The 22,838-nt window shown below is 39.4% G+C and overlaps 1 protein-coding gene across 1 annotated transcript in view; it reads right to left on the bottom strand.

Moving 5' to 3' along the window:
* LOC149445019 (putative cation-transporting ATPase 13A4) overlaps positions 1 to 22,339 on the bottom strand; it is an 89,800-nt gene extending 67,461 nt beyond the window's left edge. The window contains exons 1-6 of the mRNA XM_089654312.1: positions 22,235 to 22,339; positions 14,255 to 14,428; positions 6,508 to 6,642; positions 6,133 to 6,203; positions 5,960 to 6,040; positions 4,378 to 4,447 (exon numbers count right to left, since the gene is read on the bottom strand). Coding sequence (XP_089510438.1) covers positions 4,378 to 4,447; positions 5,960 to 6,040; positions 6,133 to 6,203; positions 6,508 to 6,642; positions 14,255 to 14,428; positions 22,235 to 22,282 — 579 coding nt within the window. The 5' untranslated portion in view covers positions 22,283 to 22,339. The remainder of the gene's footprint in view (positions 1 to 4,377; positions 4,448 to 5,959; positions 6,041 to 6,132; positions 6,204 to 6,507; positions 6,643 to 14,254; positions 14,429 to 22,234) is intronic.
* Positions 22,340 to 22,838: the final 499 nt, after the last annotated feature.

The following is a 22,838-nucleotide window of genomic DNA, read 5'->3' as shown; positions in this document are numbered from 1 at the left end:
GCTGTAGGCATCATCCTGGTATAACCATTCAAAGTCCAGTGATGTACCAGTACGTCGCTGGTCCTTGTTGGGTATATATGCTATGTTCTTTTTTTTTATATGCAGCCTGTGGACTGAATGAAAAAAAGAGAAAAAATCTCTGCCAGAAAAAGTTTGTGGTATGCCCACCATTGGTATATACCGCCCTGCATCCACCCACTTCCAATGATGGGCACACATTAGGTCACACTTTGCCACATGCTCCTGTTCCAAGATTGTAGAAATGTCTAAATAGTGGCACGCTTGAATAAAAATTGTCCACGCATGTGTGGTACCCCATATGGAAAAAGGATGACATCAAGTCCCAAACTATCTTGCCACTGCTCCCCATGTAGCCTGGGCATCCGGGGGGCTCCACGTGACTATCTATTCCCTCATAAATCCGAAACTTATAAGTATAGCCTGTTGTCCTCTCACAGGTCTTCTACATCTTGACCCCATATCTGGCACGCTTTCTGGGGAGAAATTGTTTGAATGCAAGGCGGCCAGAAAAATTAATCAGGGACTCATCAACGCAGATGTTTTGCTGGGGAGTATAGACATCTGCAAATTTTTGGTTAAGGTGATTTGCGAGGGGCTGAATTTTGTGGAGCCGGTCAAATTCAGGGTCACCCCGAGGATGACAGAGTGTATTGCCGTTGAAATGCATAAAACACATTATACTCTCATATCTATGCCTGGCCATGGCAGCAGAGAACATGGGCATATGATGAATCGGGTCTGCGGACCAATACAACCACAATTCATTTCTTTTAGTAATGCCCATGTTGAGGGTTAGGCCCAAAAAAAATGTAAATTCGGAAACCGTAATGAGTTTCCATGCGATGGTCTGGCAAGGTTTGATAAATTGTTGTGCATATAAATTGCTTTGATCCACAATCAACACATACAGATATTTCGTGAAAAACAGCTCCAAAAATCAAGGAGGTATGTGAAAGACCAGGATGTACTAGACCGCTGGTACTCGCCAGTTCACCAAAAGGTAGAGCGGCACTAGCACTGGCACTCTGTTGTATATGAAAGTCATCAAAATTTACCGACAAGTGCTAACAGAGATCAGGCCTGATTCTGCGAACACTGCGGTTTTGTGTGCAATGTATCAAGTGACAATGACCTACTGACACTGCACTTTCTGGGGGAGAAGGGGGGGTAAGCTTAGGGGCTAAACGCAGGTTCTGGCAGGTGCCGGGCCTGATCCCGCTTATGCTGTGTTTTTGGGGACGCTATACTAATGTGAACGCTGGTATAGTGCTGATCTGATCAAAGATATTGATCCGTTCAGACACTATACTAGCAATGGAGGTTTATTGTGCATGAGCATGTTCCTGGCAATCAAGGGGTTAAATGTGATGACTGGTGTACTGACGCTATCTGGGAGGGGAGTGCAAATCATGTATATACAGTCATGGCCGAAATTGTTGGCACCCTTGATATTTTTCCTGAAAATCAAGTATTTCACACAAAAAAGGTATTGCATTAACACATGTTTTGCTATACACATGTTTATTCCCTTTGTATGTATTGGAACAAATATAAAACAGAGGCAGAAAAGCAAATATGACATAATGTCACACAAAACCCCAAAAATGGGCTGGACAAAAGTATTGGCACCCTTAACTTAATATTTGGTTGCACACCCTTTGGAAAACATAACTGAAATCAGTCGCTTCCTATAACCATCAATAAGCTTCTGACACCTCTCACCCGGAATTTTGGACCACTCTTCCTTTGCAAACAGCTCCAGGTCTCTCTTATTGGAAGGACACCTTTTCCCAACAGCAATTTTAAGATCTCTCCACAGGTGTTCAATGGGATTTAGATCTGGGCTCATTGCTGGCCACTTCAGAACTCTCCAGCGCTTCTTTGCCATCCATTTCTGAGTGCTTTTTGACGTATGTTTGGGGTCATTGTCCTGCTGGAAGACCCAGGATCTTGGACGCAAACCCAGCTTTCTGACACTGGGCCCTACAGTGCGACCCAAAATCCTTTGGTAATCCTCAGATTTCATGATGCCTTGCACACAGTCAAGGCACCCAGTGCCAGAGGCAGCAAAACAACCCCAAAACATCATTGAACCTCCACCATATTTTACCGTAGGTACTGTGTTTTGTTCTTTGTAGGCCTCATTCCGTTTTCGGTAAACAGTAGAATGATGTGCTTTACCGAAAAGCTCTATCTTGGTCTCATCTGTCCACAAGACGTTTTCCCAGAAGGCTTTTGGCTTACTCAAGTACATTTTGGCAAACTGTAGTCTTGCTTTTTTATGTCTCTGTGTCAGCAGTGGGGTCCTCCTGGGTCTCCTGCCATAGCGTTTCATTTCATTTAAATGTCGACGGATAGTTCGCGCTGACACTGATGCTCCCTGAGCCTGCAGGACAGCTTGAATGTCTTTGGAACATGTTTGGGGCTGCTTATCCACCATCCGGACTATTCTGCGTTGCAATCTTTCATCAATTTTCCTCATCCGTCCACGACCAGGGAGATTAGCTACAGTGCCATGGGTTGCAAACTTCTTGATAATGTTGCGCACTGTGGACAAAGGCAAATCTAGTTCTCTGGAGATGGACTTGTAACCTTGAGATTGTTGATATTTTGCCACAATTTTGGTTCTCAGGTCCTCAGACAGTTCTCGTCTCCTCTTTCTGTTGTCCATGCTTAGTGTGGCACAGACAGACACACAATGCAAAGGTTAAGTGAACGTCTCTCCTTTTTATCTGCTTTCAGGTGTGATTTCTATATTGCCCACACCTGTTACTTGCCCCAGGTGAGTTTACAGGAGCATCACATGCTTGTAACATTCTTATTTATCCGCAGTTGTGAAAGGGTGCCAATACTTTTGTCCAGCCCATTTTTGGAGGTTTGTGTGACATTATGTCGAATTTGCTTTCTTTCCTCCCTTTTTTTGTTTTGTCCCAATACACACAAAGGGAATAAACATGTGTATAGCAAAACATGTGTTAATGCAATACGTTTCGTGAGAAATACATGATTTCCTGGAGAAATATCAAGGGTGCCAACAATTTCGGCCATGACTGTATATATATATATATATATATATATATGTGATTTTGCGCACCCATGCCGCCCTGTAGCAGTATTTCTGCTATAGGGCGGTCAGGAAGCGGTTACAGAAGCGGTTTGTGTTACGTTGCTGCGTTACTTTAACTGACAGATGCACGGTAATGCAACACTGCACCCAAATTAAATTTACGTCCTTCTTTTCCCACAAATTGAGCTTTCGTTTGGTGGTATTTGATCGCCTGTGCAGTTTTTATTTTTTGCGTTATAAAAAAAAAAGGCTGACAAATTTGAGAAAAAAAAATATTTTGGACTTTTTGCTATAAAACATGTCCAGTAAAAAAATGTAAAAATCAAATTTCAGCATAAATTTCAGCCAAAATGTATTCTGCGACATGTCTTTGCTAAAAAAAACCCCAATACATGTACATTAATTGGTTTACGTGAAAGTTATAGCATCTACAAATGGCGGGAAAGATACTGGGATTTTTTTTTTTTATACTAATAAGGGAAGCGATCAGCGACTTATGGCGGTGATCAGCGATTTATGACAGTGATCAGCGACTTATGGTGGGACTGCGGTGAACTTTTTGACACTGGGGGGGGAACTGACTTGGGGTCACTGACATCCCCAGTGACACCAATACAGTAATCAGTGCAAAAAAATCCACTGTACTAATGGCACTGGGGTGGAAGGGGTTAACTTTTTTTAGGCAATCAAATGGTTAACTGTGTGAGGGGAGTGTTTTACTAGTGGGCGGGGGGTGTGTACTTTATGGGAACACTCTGATCCCGAGAGCTAAACTTCGCTCTCAGGAACAGTGTGTTAGGAGCTGACAGGAAGCAGAGCTGCATTGTAAACAATGCAGCTGTGCTCTGTGTCACTGTTTGCCGGCAATCGCCGGAACCCGGCAGGTGATGACTGTCCGGGACCCGGTGATTGACACCCGCGGCCGCGATCGGCGGCACGGGTAGGGCGGTCGCGCACCTTGTGCACGCCCCTACCTGTTTTGCAAAATTACGTTTTAAAACATGATTTTGCACAGCGGTGCCGCCCTGTAGCCGTTTTTCTACAGTGGCTGGTCGGCAAGTGGTTAAAACAATCGCATACAATTAGTTTCTTTACCTTCCACTTTTTTTCCTATTGCCAATATGAACATCAAAATAAAATATAGTTTTATTTATTTACACGTTTACGTGTTTCTCCCATATATTTTTTTATTCTTCGTGAAGTAACTGTTTTTACCCCTGCAGCAATTTATTTAGCCCACAATAAAAAATAGAATGTAGTTCTTTAATAATATAGCATTGTTATCCTACCTCTTTGAAAAGTAGTTTCCAGATTGGGATGACCTTCACTGTAATTGTATTGAATCCACAGATCTGTCGTCTGGCAAAATACAACATACACATTTTACTTGGGTCACCTTGTTCTGCCAAAAGTCTTGTAGAATTGTTTTACTTGATATGACCATGAGTGAGCATAGGAGTTGAGCTGGGCTCCCCTTTCCCCATGGAGGCTTTGACCTAGGCAGGTTCATATATCTAAGCTTGAGATACAAACTGGAGAGTTGCAAACCTCAAAGGTCAGCCAAGTATTAGTTGACATTTTTTATATCAGACATAAGACTAGAAGAGCATTGTCCGGGTCAGATGTCACCATTGACCACTAGTTTTCACAAAGGAGGGAAGTTCACTGAAAAACATTAGGCTTTTTTAACAAAGACCTAATAGCTGGAGAGTTCTTCCAACCTTGCACATTTTTTTTTAATATATATTCTGTTTTTTTGTTGAACATTTAAACAAGGTAAATACAGCATATGCAGCATACAAGCGATGCAAGATACACATCCAACCAGTTGTCTAACAGATAGTTAGACAATCCCCCCCATCATGGGGGCAGCTTATACATAGAAATAGAATAACAAAAGGTGCCACATAATTATTAATAGAATAGCACTCTGCAATGCAATGTTTCCTGTTGTTTAAAAAACTGAAAAACGAAGAAAAATGGAACTAAACAAAAAATTTAAGTCTGGTAATCAAGGAAGGAATGGCTATGGGCCCAGATTTGATCAAATTTGTGAGGGCATCCCCTGGCTTCATAAGTTAGCTTATAAAGCATTAAAACATTATTAATCAGATTTTTTCACATTTTAATATGGATGACTTCCGAGTGTATTCATTATAACACAACTGGTTTTCTTAGCATAGAACACTAAGAATCACAAGAATTGTTTCTGATATGAACCCAAATCTATATCTTCCAACACACCCAGTAAACGTCTCTTCACTTCGGGTTACATACATTAGGCAGCTCAAAATGCATTGCAATGAATTGAGTTACTTTGGACGAAAAAGGGTGAATTTTGTCACAGCCCCAGAGCATATGGAGAAGGTCCCTTGGGTACTTATGACATTTGTGACAATTAGGGTTGTCTCTCCTACACATCTGAAAAAGTCAAAGTGGTGTATAATAGATCTTGTGATATATATGTAATTGAATAAGTCTATATCTCATGGAAATAGTGGTGCTAAAGTATGAAGGATCTTATCCCTGTTTCATTTGAAACATACGGGATATCATGCAGCCAACGGAACCTTGAAGTATGGAGGTGAGTGGGTTTGTGCTGTAGTAAAGTACTATAAAAGGAAGAGATTAGTTTTTAATGTTCAGGGTGTAACAAGGTCTTTTCAAGTAGAAATTTATGAAAACAGACCTCTCAGTCCCTAGCTGAGGTACAGCTGCATGTTTTAATTGGAGATATTGATAATGCCAGGATACTAAACTCTTGTTGAAACTGGGTAAAGGGATTAAAAGAACCATGCAAGTTTGAAAGTTTATAGAATTCTGTGTAACACTCAAAAAATCTGCTTGACTATGATTATTAAATGCATATACCTTATATCTTGTTCTTCTTTCTTTAAACCAAAACCATATTTTGTGTGAACATCTGCACAGGAAAGAGACTCATCTAGGATGCTGGAATTAGAACATCATATGGTATGGAATCACTTATGTATGTGATCGATGACATGAAGTTTTGCCTTCTTCTTTTATTCCATTCAACTTACCCAATCTTCTTAAACATGCTTATAGAAGGAATCCAAACATAACGTATTTTTTGAACTTCTAAATATCGCACCTGTAATGTAATAAAGTATCAACACGATAATTAGTGGTACAGTGTGTTCATTTTAATAATAAAAATTAGGTGTTCACACATCTTACCAAGTAAAAAATAACTTGCTAGATATTGTATTTAATTACCATACATATTTTGAATCAATCCATCCTAAACTGATATACTGTATGATACTGATGACACAAATGTTTTAAGAATAGATTAGGAACCTGACAGGTCTCATCACAGATTTCTGAGGCAACAATCATCTACATATCTAAATGGAAATTTTAGGCTGACTTGTCTTTCAAAAGTGTACAAGTACCTTTCCTTCTGGCTTCATTATAGATCTACTGAGAACTGAATTTTCATCTTGAATGAGCTGATGACCTGGTTTTTCTCCCATAGTATTAGGTTGGATCACAATCACCCGCTTTTTTATGTACTGTTTAAGATCATCCTGTAGAGAAAGAATGACAGTATATATTTAAAAAGTAACTTGGCCTTTATATTCTTTTAAATCTTTTTTACTGTTTGCCCTAGACCCATAATAAAGCAGTATTAAACCAAAAATTTATTATATTGCAATTTATTAATCATTAGATGTGGTGGCTGCATTAGTTTTCATTTCTTAGTTTTTTTCACCCTTGTTTTCCCTTGGTGATCTGGCCAGTAAAACACCTCCTATATTAGCAAGACATATCTCTAGAGGAATGAGAACAGAAAACACAGCAGACAACAGCATTGTTTTTTTCATTGTTGGGTGGGGTGGGGAGATGAGGGTTGAATGTATTAGCATATTTGAATACAATAACAAATGGAAGCCAAACTCCAGCTCACACTTTACAATCAGTTACAGCAATTTTTTTCCTCTTGGTATAAGGATTTTACATGAATAAATAAAGGAGGATCATTTGAATCACCCCTGCCAGTGGTAAATGGATTGTCTTATCCATGTAAACTGATACATTCTGCTGGGGAGCTTATAAGCAAGTTGGGAACTGCTTAAAAAGTTAGGTACTGGCCCGGGCTGGGTTGGGAAAGGGTTATGTTTGCTCCTGGTGCTGTAGCTTTTGGGGGCTTCAGCCACCCCACTTGTATATATTGGAGGAAGGCTTATGTACAAGATTTCCTCTGTGTGCTCTGGTGTGCTGCTGTTCTTGTTACATCACAGAACAAGGAGAAACAGTCTCTCCTAACTTCTATTCCGGAGATCCCTGGGTGCGGCTCTCTATGGACTAATGCCTGAGAGGTATGCATGGGCCATTTTCCAGTTAGTCAGGGTTAGGAGGAAAATGAACCGCTTGCACTTTTATCATGGTTGCACTAGAGTTGATCTGTAAAGACTGTCAAAAATTCCCTTGTCCTTGGTCTGCAGTTATTTGAAGGGGTGTGTAATGGGGCTGGCATATCCAAAAAGAACCTGGGCCTTGAATGCAATAGAGGGGTATGAAGTATAGTACACTACAGTGTCAAGTCAGAACTTAAGGAGAAGAGAACAAGGTAGTTACTAAGTATAACCAAGTACATATGCGTGACACATGGCAACAAGTCAAGGAGTGATATCTGGGAGAGGTGAGGTGTCCTCCAGTAACAAGGGGGTGGCTGTTTTGGCTTCCTCCCTAGCAGTCACTTTCCCAGAGCAGACCAGTATTATGAAGACCCTCAATCTAGCCACATGCTAAGGGAGAAAAGGAGTTAACACATGACATGCATGCAGGGGCGGACTGACAACTCATGGGGCCCCCGGGCAATAGGGGATCATGGGGCCCCCTGTGTCCTTGCCCAAACTCAAAAAAGCCTATGAACAAGCTACCAGGGGCATCTCATGGGGCCCCCTACTGACCCCGGGCCCTCGGGCAGTGCCCGAGTTTCCAAATGGTCAGTCCACCCCTGCATGCATGAGATCTATGCTATGTGTCTGATGGGTTCTCATTCAGTTATTGAGAGTGTGGTAACAGAGGTACGCTGGCTGGTGGAGGTGGGCTGGCTCAACCCTCCACTCTTAATACAACAAATAGAAGTCATGGTGTATAGAGCAATGGAACACCACCTAACACACAACTCTGATTTATTATTATATGCTGTGGAAGCTCACCTCTGAGTCTTAATGTTAGACTGCACACATGACCAAAGTTCCTGCCTTGGTGAGCACCCCCTTGAGCAAAGGCACCACTAGTGCAAGGGCATAGTAAGCCCCGCCAAAAAGCTTGTGCTTCTGAAAAGCAACAGGCTTGCTGGCTGGATTATCGGATGAAAATAGAATTGGGGGGGGGACTTAAAAAATGAAACTAATGCATCCATCACATCTAAGAATTGTTAAGCTGCAATCTAATAAATGTTTGCTTTTGGGTTTAATACTGCTTTAAACATAAAACCCCCACAAACTATTCCTATATTTAATGATTATTGACCTGATTATAATGTATAGTTTAATTTCATTTAACATGTGATATATACAGTATATAAAGTCCCTATCATGTGTCATCTAATGGAGACCCTTGAGCAGTTATTTTTTTTTCACCTAGAATGCACATCCACTGTATAGTATACTGTATATCATACAGACACTCTGGAGAGATATATGTGCAGTCAGCTTATCACTGTTTAAAGTATATTTAAAATTTTATAGAATTACAAGAATGTAATATAGTACAGTTTACCAGTCCTTGGATGTAGTGGTTGCATTAGTTTTCTATTCAGGTTAAATATAATTTTCTGCAGGTAGATAAAATGCCTGTTAATCTTGCCAATATTCCAGTATACTTGTAAGGACGAAGTTTGGGTAAGTCCCTGGGAGTTTGTGAATTGTGAGGTTTTTACCAAAAAGTTTGCAGGTTTTCTGCCAGAAATAAAGAGCACACATAATGTACTGTATAGCCTTTGCCACTGGTCAGATGAGTCACAGAAGCCAATAATTTGGAAGAATGTATAGCTCTGTCTATCTCCTTTCTATAAAAGGGTTGGACCACAGCAACAGTTTGCCGGCGTGTGTATTAAAGCTGTTAGGTTTTCTGACAGTTCTATGTAGGCAGAATTGTGTATTTTTTATTTTTGTTTTCTTAATTTTAGCATTGGCACATGTTCCCCATGGCAATGCCCAGCTTCTTATGCCCTTTGTTTGGCAATAGCTTGCTTACTACCCCAGAAAATAGCCAAATTGAATAATAAGCTGATTCTGCCTGTAGACTTTAAATTAGATTTGCAAAACTGTTCCTGAACCAAACTTAAGCAGATTAGCTTCTATCTATTTCTAGTTTCCTGTGCATTTAACTGAAACCTTAAACGATGTTATCAACCTTTGAGCTAAACCCTAATTGTAAATCATCATCTTTGGCAAACAACAAATCTATGCCGGACGAGGGTGCATGTCCCTACACACCATCTGGCCAATTGATGAATAGAAAATATAACCTTTATTCACATATACATATAAAATGTATGCTAAGCTGTAATGAATGCCTATTGGAGTGGAATGTACTACGCACAACAGTATAACTGGATACCATTACAATTATTTACCTTACATTCAAATGGTTAATAACACTAGACCAGATCATATACCATACCGTTTTAGATGAAGTTATGGCATACAGAAGACACTATAGTTTGATCATAAGCCTATCAGATGGAATATATAATCTCTATTAAGGAGATAAAGTTACCCCATGGACAGAACTAATTGGCTAGTATAATCTATCTTGCTATAGATATGTAATACGGGTACACTCATCCATGGGTCTTAATGTCAGCCTCTAATGGACAAGCCCCATATATCACCATATCCATTCAAAAATACTTCACTATCTTGAGGAATGCAAATGATACACTATAAAGTGCTGTGCAGACCACTCCAAAAAGGGGGGAGATGAATAAATACCATGTGCATTCAAAAAGTGCTCCCAAAGAAAAACCCAAAGAAAAGAAAAAAAGAACCTCTACATGTTTCACTCCAAAAAACAGAGCTTCATCAGGAGTACAAAGAATTAAAATAGGTCACATAGTGGCTGGTTGTGCTTAGTTCCACATGGTGGCAAAATGGCACCTATCCTTTGCTTCACTTCTATATATAGAGATATTGCCCCCCCCCCATATGCTCAGTACCTCAACAGATGCCATCTTGTGGACAAAAAATAACACTACAGCAGCACATCAATCCACAACACAATATCCACAACACAATACACACTGCTGGTGCGCTCAAACAATATTAATGCGTCACTAATTAAGGACCAAAATTACACTTCATGCCATTATATAGCATTTATTTGGCAAAATCAAACAAAAAGCACAGAGTCCCCAATCACACACAAAGGAAGGATGGTAAAGCCTTCATTTAAACCATAAGGTGATCTTGAACCTAAACGGAAAATCCATTTTGCTTTCAAGTTTCAAAAGACATTTATCTTGGTCTCCTTTTCTAGGACCCAGATTATATTTGTCAATAATCCAAAAGTTTAGGAGGTCAGACTTACCATCAATGTTATCAACCTTCCCAACTATCTTCTGTGTACTACAAAACACTCCCATCTATGTAATGGACATGTTGAGGGGATGGGGGGTGGGGGGAGTTGGAGTCTAAATCACGAGATCAGTCTAGCATAAGAATGTTGCTCCTCAATAGATAGAGTAAACTGAGCAAGTGTTGTAACCCTGAGATATCAAGTGCTTTACAATACAATAATACAATGATACACTTTAGCATATTAAACATATAAATCTATAGTATGTTAATAAGATATAATGTCATAATGTAGGGTTTAGATATAATGCAATCATCTCTGCACAGTAGGAATCACCTACATTTTCCCAGCTTAGTATACTGACCAATGATCCTATACAGTTTGTTCAAATCTTACATACATGATTAAATTGTATTTGTATTTCTTTTTTTTTAAAGAAATTTTCACATACTGTGTAAACTTTTGCTTGTGTATGGGTAACTTTAATAATTTGTTATGCTGTAAAATATGCTATGCTAATTGGTAAAAGCTTCTATTGTTTGTTATTAGGTGTAGTAAACAAGATTTTGATAATAGGAAATGGCAAATACATTGTGAGATTGCATAACAACTGTAAGAAAGATGCACAGGTAAAGAAGCTGGCTCTGACAGTCTAATATGTTTACTTTCCCAGTCTGTGTTTGGAATTGATTGGTTATTATGTGCAACGCATTCAATTTTCCCTCACTGCATATGTTATATATGAGGCTTTTTCAAACGACATACAGTACATTAAAAGTATGCTACCTTGTGTGCTGTCTAATTATCAACCTGCACGGTCAACAAACACTATATTGATTGTGGATTAGGACAACTCATCATGCCAGAGGGACACCCCATTGATGTCCTCAGATGTTCCTTTGTCAGGAAAACAAGCCAGTTTAAAGCTGGATCTTACCCAAAAATTCTATGACTTTGCAACTCTGGCACAAACTGCAGTAAAGGGGTGGAACATCATACAGATGTGTCTCAGTATGTGGGAAGTTATCTTCACATGTGTTTTAAAGAGATACTACAATTGATTTGGGTCAATTATATATTAGTTATTTTAAAGTTATTTGTTATTTAAGCTGTTTGATTTTATACCTGTGTTTTTACCATGTGTATACAAATAAACATTTAACCACTTGCCCTCCAGAGGATTTACCCCCCCCCCCCCCCCTTCCTGACCAGGCCATTTTTTGCTATTCAGCGCTGTGCTATTTCAACTGGTAATTACGCAGTCATGCAATGCTGTACCCAATTGAAATGTATGTTCTTTTTTTCACACGAATAGAGCTTTCTATTGGTGGTATTTGATCACCTCTGGGTTTTTTATTTTTTTATTTTGGGGACCTGTATATGGTTCGACTACCAAAAAGTCTCTCACATGTGGTATCCCCATACTCAGTAATATAATGTATTTTGGGGAGTAATTCCACATATACCCATGGCATGTGTAAGCAATATATCATTTAAATGACAACTTTCTGTAAAAAAAAAATTTTGTTTGTAATTTTCGAAAAACTTGTGGTAAAAAATTAAATTCTTCTATGTATTGACTCAACATGCCTATTTTTTGCTAGGAAATTACTTGGAAACCCCAAACATTACATATTTTTTTTAAAACAGACACCCTAATGAATAAAATGGTGGGTGCTGTAATTTTTTATGTCACATCGTACTCACGCAGCGATTTTTCAAACGCAAATTATTAGGAAAAAATACACTTTTTTTACTTTTAATGCACAAAAATTGCTTAGTAAAATATAAAAGATGATGGTATGTCCAGTAAATAGATACCAAACATAACATGCTTTAAAACTGCGCATGCCCCCTGCGACAGCGACAAACTGCATACATTTTTAATATCCATAGGCATCGCTTTAAAAGCCTTTACAGGCTACCATTTTTTATCTACACAGGAGGTCTAGTGCTAGAATTACTGCCCTCAATTTGACATTTGGGGCAATAGTTAACATGCATGGTGCAACTCCTGTTTACATATCGACACAGGGCTAACCCTTGCGCATGCAGTTGCACACATGGCACGGGGGCGAGGGTGCTTTTTTTTTAAATTATTTTTACACTGTCCCTTTCACCTTTTTTATCACTTTTATTTTTATCACAGGGAATGAAAATATCCCCCGTGAAAGCAATAGGCAGTGACAGGTATTCTTTTCTGAGAAATCTGGGGTCTTTTAGACTGTAGATATCTCCTCTGCTCTTACATCATCTGATCTCATCAAGATCAGTGTGATCAGATGCTTTCCCAATATAAAAATGGCATTGTTTTTATCCGGCGAAACTGAAGTGATGAAATGCTCGTAGCTTCCGGTTTCTTAGACTATATAGATGATTCCAGTCTTTATGGTCAGCTGGCAAAAAAACTGGATACATTCTCAGGTTTACTAGCTAAGTTGCCCCAGCATCACCCCAGCAGCCGAGCACTGGATAAGGGCACACATAGGGGCCAATGTGCATGCTCGGATAGGAGTAGCGGCGCCAGACAATGAAGTCACAAGCCGTGACTCAGTAGCCACGGCTTTTCCGGTGAGTGCGCTGCCAAGAAAATTATATTTATATTTACTTGGACTGGGATCACTGGACTGTGATTTTAGCAGAAGCCCCCACAGGTCCACAAGGTAGTAAATGCACTCAGATGCCTTTTTCAGAGCAGGCCAAAAGCTGGTGGTCAGTGGAACATTGCCATTTTGTGCTGGTGGTCAGTGGTACATTGCCGCTCTGTGCTGGTGATCAGAGGAACATTGCCCCTCTGTGCTGGTGGTCAGTGGAACTTTGCCACCTTGTGCTGGTGGTCAGTAGAGCTTTGCCCCTGTGTGCTGGTGGTCAGTGGAACCTTGCCCCATGTGCTGGTGGTCAGTGGAACTTTGCCCCCTTGTGCTGGTGGTCAGTGGAACTTTGCCCCTCTATACTGGTGGCTAGTGGAACATTGCCCCTCTGTGCTGGTGGTCAGTGGAACTTTGCCCCTCTGTGCTGGTGGTCAGTGGAACTTTGCCCCTTGTGCTGGTGGTCATTGTGGAACATTGTGGAAAAAAGCTCTGTTATTGGGTTTTCTTTTAAGACAAAATATGTTAATGTATGAGTAGTATTTGCTAAACTAAAACCTCAGTATTCAGGTTTAATTGCAGTGTTGGCACTTTTAGATAAGTAAGTTTGTTTTGGGTTGCAGTGTGGGCACTCAGTCTCTGAAAGGTTCACCATCACCGGACTAGGGGAATGGCTACAGGAGAGGTCACTAACTGGAGGAACTGAAGCAGAGAAGATCCATTATCCAGAGCTTTGCAGAGATCAAACTGGTAGGCTGGAATTCAGGCAGCTTAGGAGGTACTTGCAGCTCTGGGGGACTTCAATGTGTCCCAGGAACAAAATAGGGGACATTTTTATCAGGGACAGACTGCAGAGAGTGGGGATCATCTCTTGAACCTGGGGACATGTGGTCACTGTACTTTACACAATTGCCATCCTATATTACTAGCAAATGATGTCTGCTTGCCAGTATGATTATGCCATATCCCCGATACACACAGGCAAAGACCAATGTACTTAAATGTACATAAATATACTTACAGCTCTTTTGAGCAAAACAACATCAGCTTTTGCTAAACTACATGGGACACAATGGCACCATACATCCAGCTCAGGCTTCCAATAGAAGAGAAGCTTCAGGAACCCCAGTGAAAAGATGTAACCAATTAGACACAGGATACTACGCCATCTTTCAGTTTTGTAACCAAACAGTTCCTGCAAATTGAGATAAAAAGTTAATTAAAGTATGTTTAAAAAATTTTTGTTTATGTTTAAAAGTAGAGAATGACTAAAGTCTCTGTCAGTCTTTTTTGTCTCCTTAAGGAGAGTACATTTCCCTGTAGACAGAACAGAAATTGAGAGAAAAATCTCCATATAAGGGCAGATTCCTGCTTAGAAAGTTGTAATCAGAACAGGTGTCCCCACTGAAAGAGTTGACTGTAGAGAGTAAATCTCCCTAACAGGGACAAAGCAAAAAAAAAAACTTACAGAAGTTTCAATCTCTGTTGAAAACTTGAAAGAGGTCTTGGCTTTAGAAATACAGTACATTGTTAAAAATCTGTGTATTATCACTTCATAACCCCACACCTGTGTATTATGCAACTAGATGTTACAATATTTTACACCAAACCCTTACTTTTCATGACATAACACCAACAGACCTTAAAGTGGCTGTAAACCTTTGAAATTAATAATAAACAAAGCATATAGGTTTATATATGTAAAATTGGCACACCCCTTCTGAAGACATACTAGTGTACGAAGCCTGCAAGCTTTGACGTCCCGCCGCCGGGTCACGGAGATCCGGCGGCCTCATTTGATCACTAGCTGAGCTCCCCCTGGTGACTATTCCACTGTACTGAAGAGGCTGCACCCTTGTCCTTAAAGTGGACCTCCGGTTTGAGAGCATTTATCAAGACGATGTCCATCCATCCTGGGCTGGCTCTATTCATATCCTGAAAGGGACCCCCTGGCAGACCTCCATTTTGTTGATATATTGCACATTTTCTTTGCGCTTCCGGTGAGTGCGCATTTTATACATACCCTGCCCCTCACCGAGTCTTACTTAAACTACGACCGTGGGAATAGTATATCACCTTTTGAGCTCTTGTTTTGTGGACTAATAACCCATTTATGAACCCTGTTACCATATATTTGTCTGGATTATACTTAGCGCTGCACTTATTTTACATATATGTTCCTTGAAAGGTTTATGGTTTCCTTTACTGTACACAGCTGCTTTTATGAGTTTATATTGTGAGCGCTCACTGAGTCCTTTTATCCTTGTTAAAGCATATAGGTTTACTTGATTTGATCCAAAGCACCTACTGTGATTTCTGTCTGCTCTCATTTCTCTGCTATCTGCATTGCAGACAGTCTATGCCAGCACCAGACAACCCTGTCTCCCCTCCAAGACACAGCATGTGATTAATTGCCTATGAGACTGTTTAGATTGAAGTGTGTATATTCCATCCACTCTGGTCTCAGATTATACTCAGTGCCCTGCTCTATGTTCTTGAAGTGTATAACATCAGATCCTTATCCCCTATTTTCTGGAGCTTGGAAATGCTGTATAAAATATGTGTTTTTTTTAGGAGGCTGTAGAGATGAGGGGGCTGCAGATAAGTAGGTACAACATATGTAGGAAAATACATTTCATCTCTGTTCTCTGTGTATCATCTAGCCACAGCTAGCCACATAACGGTTTACAACCACGTTATATGCTATCATACTTTATCTAAGAACCTCATATATAATACAATGGTGATTAGCCATGGCTATATCCCCCCCCCACCCTACCACCTCAGTCGAATATTATGTTATATAATGGTTGTTACTCTGGGTGGGGGAAGTATCTGGGCAGGTTTGGCTAATCTGTGAGATTGGTCACAATGGCAGCTGTCAGTCTGGGAAGCACAAGACATATGGTTTACAGGTGGTTTTCAGTTTGTGGTGGCAACTATTTATGATGTATACATCAATGTAATCGAAATGCCCCAGAATACATGTATTACTTTAACTTAACTTGGAGCAAGTAGAAATTAGGCACTGGATTCAAATCAGAAGATCAGTTAGCTTTTGATAAACTACAATGGCTCTGGTAAGACAGCTTTCAACAAAAATTGGGTTGTCAGGAACGGACTTGCCAATAGTGGTGGGACTCACCTGCCTTGTGGGCTGCAGTACCAGGGCTGGCCAGTGGGTGTTCTCAACAACCAGAGGTTCACTTCGGCAATTAGCCATCACCTGGGGCTGATTGCAGGTGGTGTATTTAAGGGATGGCCAGACCTGTAGTCTGTGCCTTGGTGTGTGTTTTTCCATAAGCCCCTGTATCTTGTAACCTGCATTCCTGTTCCTGTTTCTGCCTGACTTGTTGCCGACCCTGCCTGATCCTGACCTCTGCTGACTTCTCCTGTTTGATCCCTGGCTTGTGACCCTGACCATTCTCTGCCTGACCCCCTGTACCTACCTGTCCGTTAGTTGCTGTACCCGGCTCGTGACCTGACTACTCTCCGCCTGCTTCTCCTGTACCTACCTGCCCGATAGTTATCGACCCGGCCTGCCTGACTACGTTGTGCTCTATATGTGTATGTACCTGTGTATTTATATCAGTTTAGGTTTGGGTTTGTTCCACCTTTTGTATGTATTTGTGTTAGCTTGGGGTTTGGTGTACTGCGTTTATATTTGTATTGTTAGTCTTAATAAATTGTCTTATTTATACCATATCTGAAGCCTGCGTTTCCCTGTGTCAGTCCACACACTTCTGGTAACACCCGCATCCCTGACACGGGTGTCCCTCAAAAAAGGGCCCAGATTTGAAGATTCACATTTGTAAAGTCTAAAGAGAGCACCAAAGTGTTTAACAGACCAAGCTATGGGAATATAGCTTTGTCAATATTCCCATTGCACACTTTCCTGAATAAAGCTTAGGAATAATGGGTGCTGAAGCTGGAACTGGAGACAGCAAAGATTATATGCACATATTCTCCAGTACACCATGGATTGTCAAATAGCATCCAAAATCTTTATTGAGGAACTATCACAGTACAGAGGACATAGTGCAACATTTTGGAGTCGTACAGGACCCCTTCATCAGGCGTCACATACCTGACAAATAAGTCTTCTGTGATGTGATTGTACTTCAGTAAAGATTTTATTGACGATCCATTGGGTACTGATGAATATGGTCATATAACAGACCAAGCTGCCCAGCAAAAGTGGCTGGTAAAGGGTTGAGACAAGCCATTTAACACTGACAGGGGAGCTTACAATGGTCAGCTTTAAAGTATAACTGAAGGCAAACCTTTCTTTTAGGGATTTTAACACCTGTCAGGTTTTCTACTACTGTCTGTGCCCCGATTAGGGAGATTCACCCTCTTTGTTTGTCTTGTTTACCCTCTTTTGTGAAAGTGAAAGAAAATCCCAAACGCAGACTTGTCCCCATAAATGTAGTAGAGGGGAAATCTTCCAATGGGGACACTAGTCCTGGTGACACCCAGTTTCCCTCATTTTGAAAATGTTTCCCCTCAAATCATGTTTTGGCTATGGCCCAGCCCACGGAATATACTGGAAGTGTGGTCCTATTACTGGCTTGAGTGAATTTTGAGATATGTGCATTTGATTTTGTGTTTGTAAGTGTGGCTCTATATTTAATAAATGGTGTTTTTACAATATTTACACTTTGTGGAGAATGTGTGTGCTCTCTTTACATGATATGGACTGCATGGAATTTTAAAGCACATTTGGTAAGCTTCCATATTATTCACTCTTCCTGGTGACTGGTGGCACTGGTGATATTGCACAGTTTGGAAATTACTTCAGGAGTCCATATTGAATCTTAAGGGGACTTTTTTCTTCACTATCAGTTTACATTTATTTAAAGGGGACTTACCTTTATATACAATTTTTCACATAATTTTTTGTTACTTTATGTGTTACATTTTGTTAATATGTTATGTATCAGTGGGCGTTTTTATATATTATTTTTTAACTGCACAAATTGATATATGTATTTACAGCACAACACGTTTTATTTAATTAGTATATATTTGAGAGATGTGTTTGCTGCTCACTTTGCTTCATTATTGCAGTTTTGTGCACTTTCCTTTTTTATACTACGGGTTATAACCTAACCTTATCCTATCCAAAATGAAAATAGTGTCACCTTTAGTTTTGCTTTAATTTGCTAGTCAAGCCCATCTAAAGCCTCCCAGGCAGATAAATATGGCCTTTTGCTTGGGTGTACTGACCAGTACACCAATGTGAATGCAGTCTTAATCTGCTAGCACATCTAAAACTACTCTCTACCCGGATTGACATTGGTGCTGTCCACAAGTGTTTTTGTTACTTTTGCATCCAGAATGGGGAGGAGAATATCTGTGAGTCCCCAAAATGTGTTGACTGTTTTGTGTATGAACCAAAACTTGGGGAGCTTTTTATAAAAAAATGTGATGCACAAATAATCTCATCATTCTTGAAAAGTAATAAATATTACCTCTAATGTTTGTAATACGTGTGTAATGTCAGTTTCTATTTGTTGCCATTCTTATCTTTCTATCCTAAGAGAAAATAGTAATAAGAACATTCAACCATAACAGCTAAAAATTATGTAGACCCAACATTTCATATTCCTGATAAGTGCCTGCTGTACCATGTACTTGTATGAAAAAGTATCCACTTCTCTTTGTATTGCTTCCTTTGTGTAAAATATCTGACGTTCCTCTCCAGACCCTATTCTTTCCTATTGAACACTGACCACACTAGGCATAAGAGCACAGCATGGTCATTTTTCTAGCTGTGTTGAGACTCAGCCCGCTCTACTCCAATAATTAGACTTGTGCTCACAATACCCCTGCACAACTATTCAGTGGGAAGCTCAGTGTACTGCTGTTTCTCCTCCACTAGCTCTCTAAGTTCCTCATGCAGCTAAGACCAGAGGGAAGATGATCACTTATATAAAAAGAGAAAATGGTATTTATAAATTTTTATGTGCATACATAAATGTTTTGTATTTCACTTTTATTTTAAACTGAATAGGTTGTTTTACAAGGTGGGGGTTCACATATACTTAAAAAAACATCCGTCAATACAGAAAGTAGCACTATAGTTTAAGAACATTCCACCAGAAGGGGAAATATTATGAGTGAGACCTCTGCACTGTGTACACAGTCTATGGAGATTCCTGAACTTCCAGTTTCAGTGTGAAGTGAAACATTTAAAAGCAATACTACTACCATTGCCAAGCATGACAGCTTCCTGCTCAGGGATCCTGGCTGGTAGGGAGCCAGCACCTGCTAGCATCCTAAAAACTAGTGATTAATCGCTAGATGTCCAAGGGATTCCCAAATGACAGGTGAATATATACAAGGGGATAGTATTTAAAAAACAGTGTTGGGGTACTTCCTAAAATTCATACTTGGCCCTCCAGGTCTAGTATGACTTTCATGGGGGACCCCACAAAAAACAGCATGCTTCCCCCCAAAATTCCATACCAGATCCTACATTCTGGTATGGATTTTAAGATGGAACCCCATGCAAAAATGAGAAAGAAAAAAGATAGATCCCCCCAAATCCATTCCAGACCCGTATTCCAGCATTCAACCTAGCTGGCAAGAAAAGGAGGAAACAAGTCTACCCCCCTGCCCCCCCCACCAATCATATACCACATGTCCTTAAAATGGGGGGTACCAAAACATATTGTCACCATGCTGATTGTGGAGGTGTTCAGGTAGGTGTTAATTGAATCTGGAGGCCCACTTTAAGAATAAGGGGATCCCAGATAATACACTCCCACATGAATGTGGTGGAAATTTCAAATAAACACACACAGTCCTTTAATATAAAAAGTACCGCAATGTAAGATCCACATCACTTCTGATGCCCAAGCATCTACCAACGCAACTGAACTCACCACTTCATTCCTTTTGAATGACATCTGCTGGTCCTCACAGGATTAAGTGGAAATGACCATATTTGGTTGTTGACATCATTGGGATCCCACTGGCGGGGGGGCTTTATTTTTTTGTTTATTTTTATAGGGCCCCTCTTAAAAATCCATACCAGACCCAAAGGACCTGATATGATTTTGGGGGGACCAAAAAGGTTTTTTTTTAAACTATTCCTTAGTTTACATTCACATGACAGCCAGGAGGTCCTGCCTGACTGCTGAATGTGCCGGACAGTGATAAGTCACTGCTTCTTAGGACACCGACCAGTGCTGGCTCCCTATCAGCAGACGCCTCAGACAGGGAGCTTTCACAATTAACAGTGGTAAAAATGATGCTACTAAATGCCTTACTTCATAGAGCAGCTGGAGGTTTAATTGGTCAAACACTCATTCATTCGACTGTTCACACGGGAATCTCAATAGGCTGTGCACACAATCCAAAGGCCTCCCTCAAATTTTTTTCTCCTGTTGATTGAAAGTTCTTAACCTATAATGTTAGGCTTTTTTGTGTTGATGAATATTCTAACTCTAAGGTCAAATGTTCTTATGGCTATTTTCTCTTAAGGTTTATATATTAGGGAAACAGTACATTTGTCCAGCAAAAGGCAGCTGAGAATACACTCAAACATTATGGGTATTATTCCTTAATTTTGCACTTTTGATGAGACATTCACATAGCAGATTTTTTATAAATAGACATCTTAGTGTTTTGGAAGTCTAACACTGGGTATTTGGTGCCTTCATTGGACTTTATACTTAGCTTAACTTGACATGTTCAGTCTGCATTTCCTAGTGCACTTGTATACATGCTATTGTTTTGGATACTTCTGTTTTACCTTTTCCCTCCATAGAAAGATCAAAATTGGTTACGTTTTAAGATGACAACATTCTACCCTTACTCTTTTCTTCTTAATCTGGACTCTGGCCTAAAAGGCATTTTACATATTATTTTGGATCTGTGGAGCTTAAATTAAACTTCTCGTTTTCAGTTTCCACTTATCTGTGAAAAAAGGAATGCACACGGCCATATAAAAGTAAACTTACAATTCAGGGATTTTTTTGTTGTTGTTTTTTTTTAACTAGGAATAAAATACTACAGTAGCTATTGTTTTCTGATTATAGTAAACATTTTTCTACACATATTTTAATAATTGCATAATATGATGTTTTTAATAAAATTTTAAGTCTAGGCCACTTTCATTTTAAATGTATGCATACATTTGTAGAACTAGTATCTGAATATTCCTTTTTATCTTCAGGATAACTTGAATGTTTTCAAAGTATTTTAATAAATATTTTTAAACTAGCCATATGGTGAAGATGACAATTGGTACAAAAAAAAAATAAGAACCAGTCATTTTTAATTTTTCACAACTACTAACAAGACACTTTAGAGGAGCAATAAGCAGTTAATACAGTTATCTAACCACATCATATATTTGGTTTTAATTAATCAGGTATTCCTGTCATAGCCCAATTTTAATGGGATCAATCAATACTGTCTATTATTATTTTTCAGACATGTAATCAGCAGAATATCCATGTGAATGTACTCTCTTCCACCAATCTGCAATCGCACTACTACTGCTGCAGAAAAACATTCAAGACATAATGTTAGCATTTGGTGGGTTCCTTGTTTTATGTAGGAAAATTAAAAACTTTTGATCTGGTTATAATATAAGAGTTCGGGTCACTTGGCCAGTCTACAGACAGGTTGTAGGTTTGTCTTAAAATAAATGCACACTCGCGTGAAAGGGTTAAAAAACTAATAACAAAGTACTTGGTGAACATAATCAACAAGCTTAACAACATACAATGTGAGGAACACGGTAATCACATCTAGTATTTCAGAACATTTGCAACCTTCATACATTACATAACAGGTATATTATTGTGATAGTAGGTAGCTCTTGTATGCTTTGGAAAGCTGATTATAAATGTATATCAGTTATGGGTTTAAGGATATGCTAAGTGTGCCAGAAAAGAAAATTATCTTTCAACGTCAGTTATGTTTATGAAAAGCTTCTACGTTCAGTTATTTTTTTATATATACAAAGAATGAACTGTTTGCTCACCATTTCATTCTCTTCCCCTTGGTTAAGTACGGCATGTTTTTCTCCCATTTCTTCATCTACTGCTGACTAAAGATTAGCAGGGGAATGTAGCAATACTGAATAATCCCTCCTGACTTGCACACTTTCTCACTCTGGTACTTTTATAGTCACAAGTACAACCTCTTAATTTGCCTAATGACTCCGATTGGCATTCAGGCTTCCTGACATTTCCATATAAGATTTTTTTTTCAATTAATTCAACAATCTAACCAAACAATAATGACTTTTAAATCTCACTCTGTCTTGAATTCTTAATTTCTGTGTTAATCTCTATTATTTTATATTACCCTTCAGTTCTTCAAACAAACTTTAGAATTACCTGAGTGCACTATGTTATGGAGGATAGATTACTATAAGACCTTACACACTGGTTGGAGAGCATGTCTTATGTAGATTCTTCAGTTTAAATCTCCAACAAAAGATTAAAGTTGACAAACTTTAAAAATATTGAAGCTGATGATACAGACTTTCATATTTTCTTCATGTTGATATGAATCTGTACATGATAAGGGCAGAATAAAGGTAAATACAACACCCACATGCAAATATTTCAGAGAGACTACAA

The sequence above is a fragment of the Staurois parvus genome, unplaced genomic scaffold, assembly GCF_062004578.1.
Source record: "Staurois parvus isolate SC_StPar_1 unplaced genomic scaffold, SC_StPar_1.0 ptg000750l, whole genome shotgun sequence".
In the NCBI taxonomy this organism is placed as follows: Eukaryota; Metazoa; Chordata; class Amphibia; order Anura; family Ranidae; genus Staurois; species Staurois parvus.
Note: the sequence above shows the minus strand (reverse complement) of the source record. Positions and strands in the feature narration are given on the sequence as shown.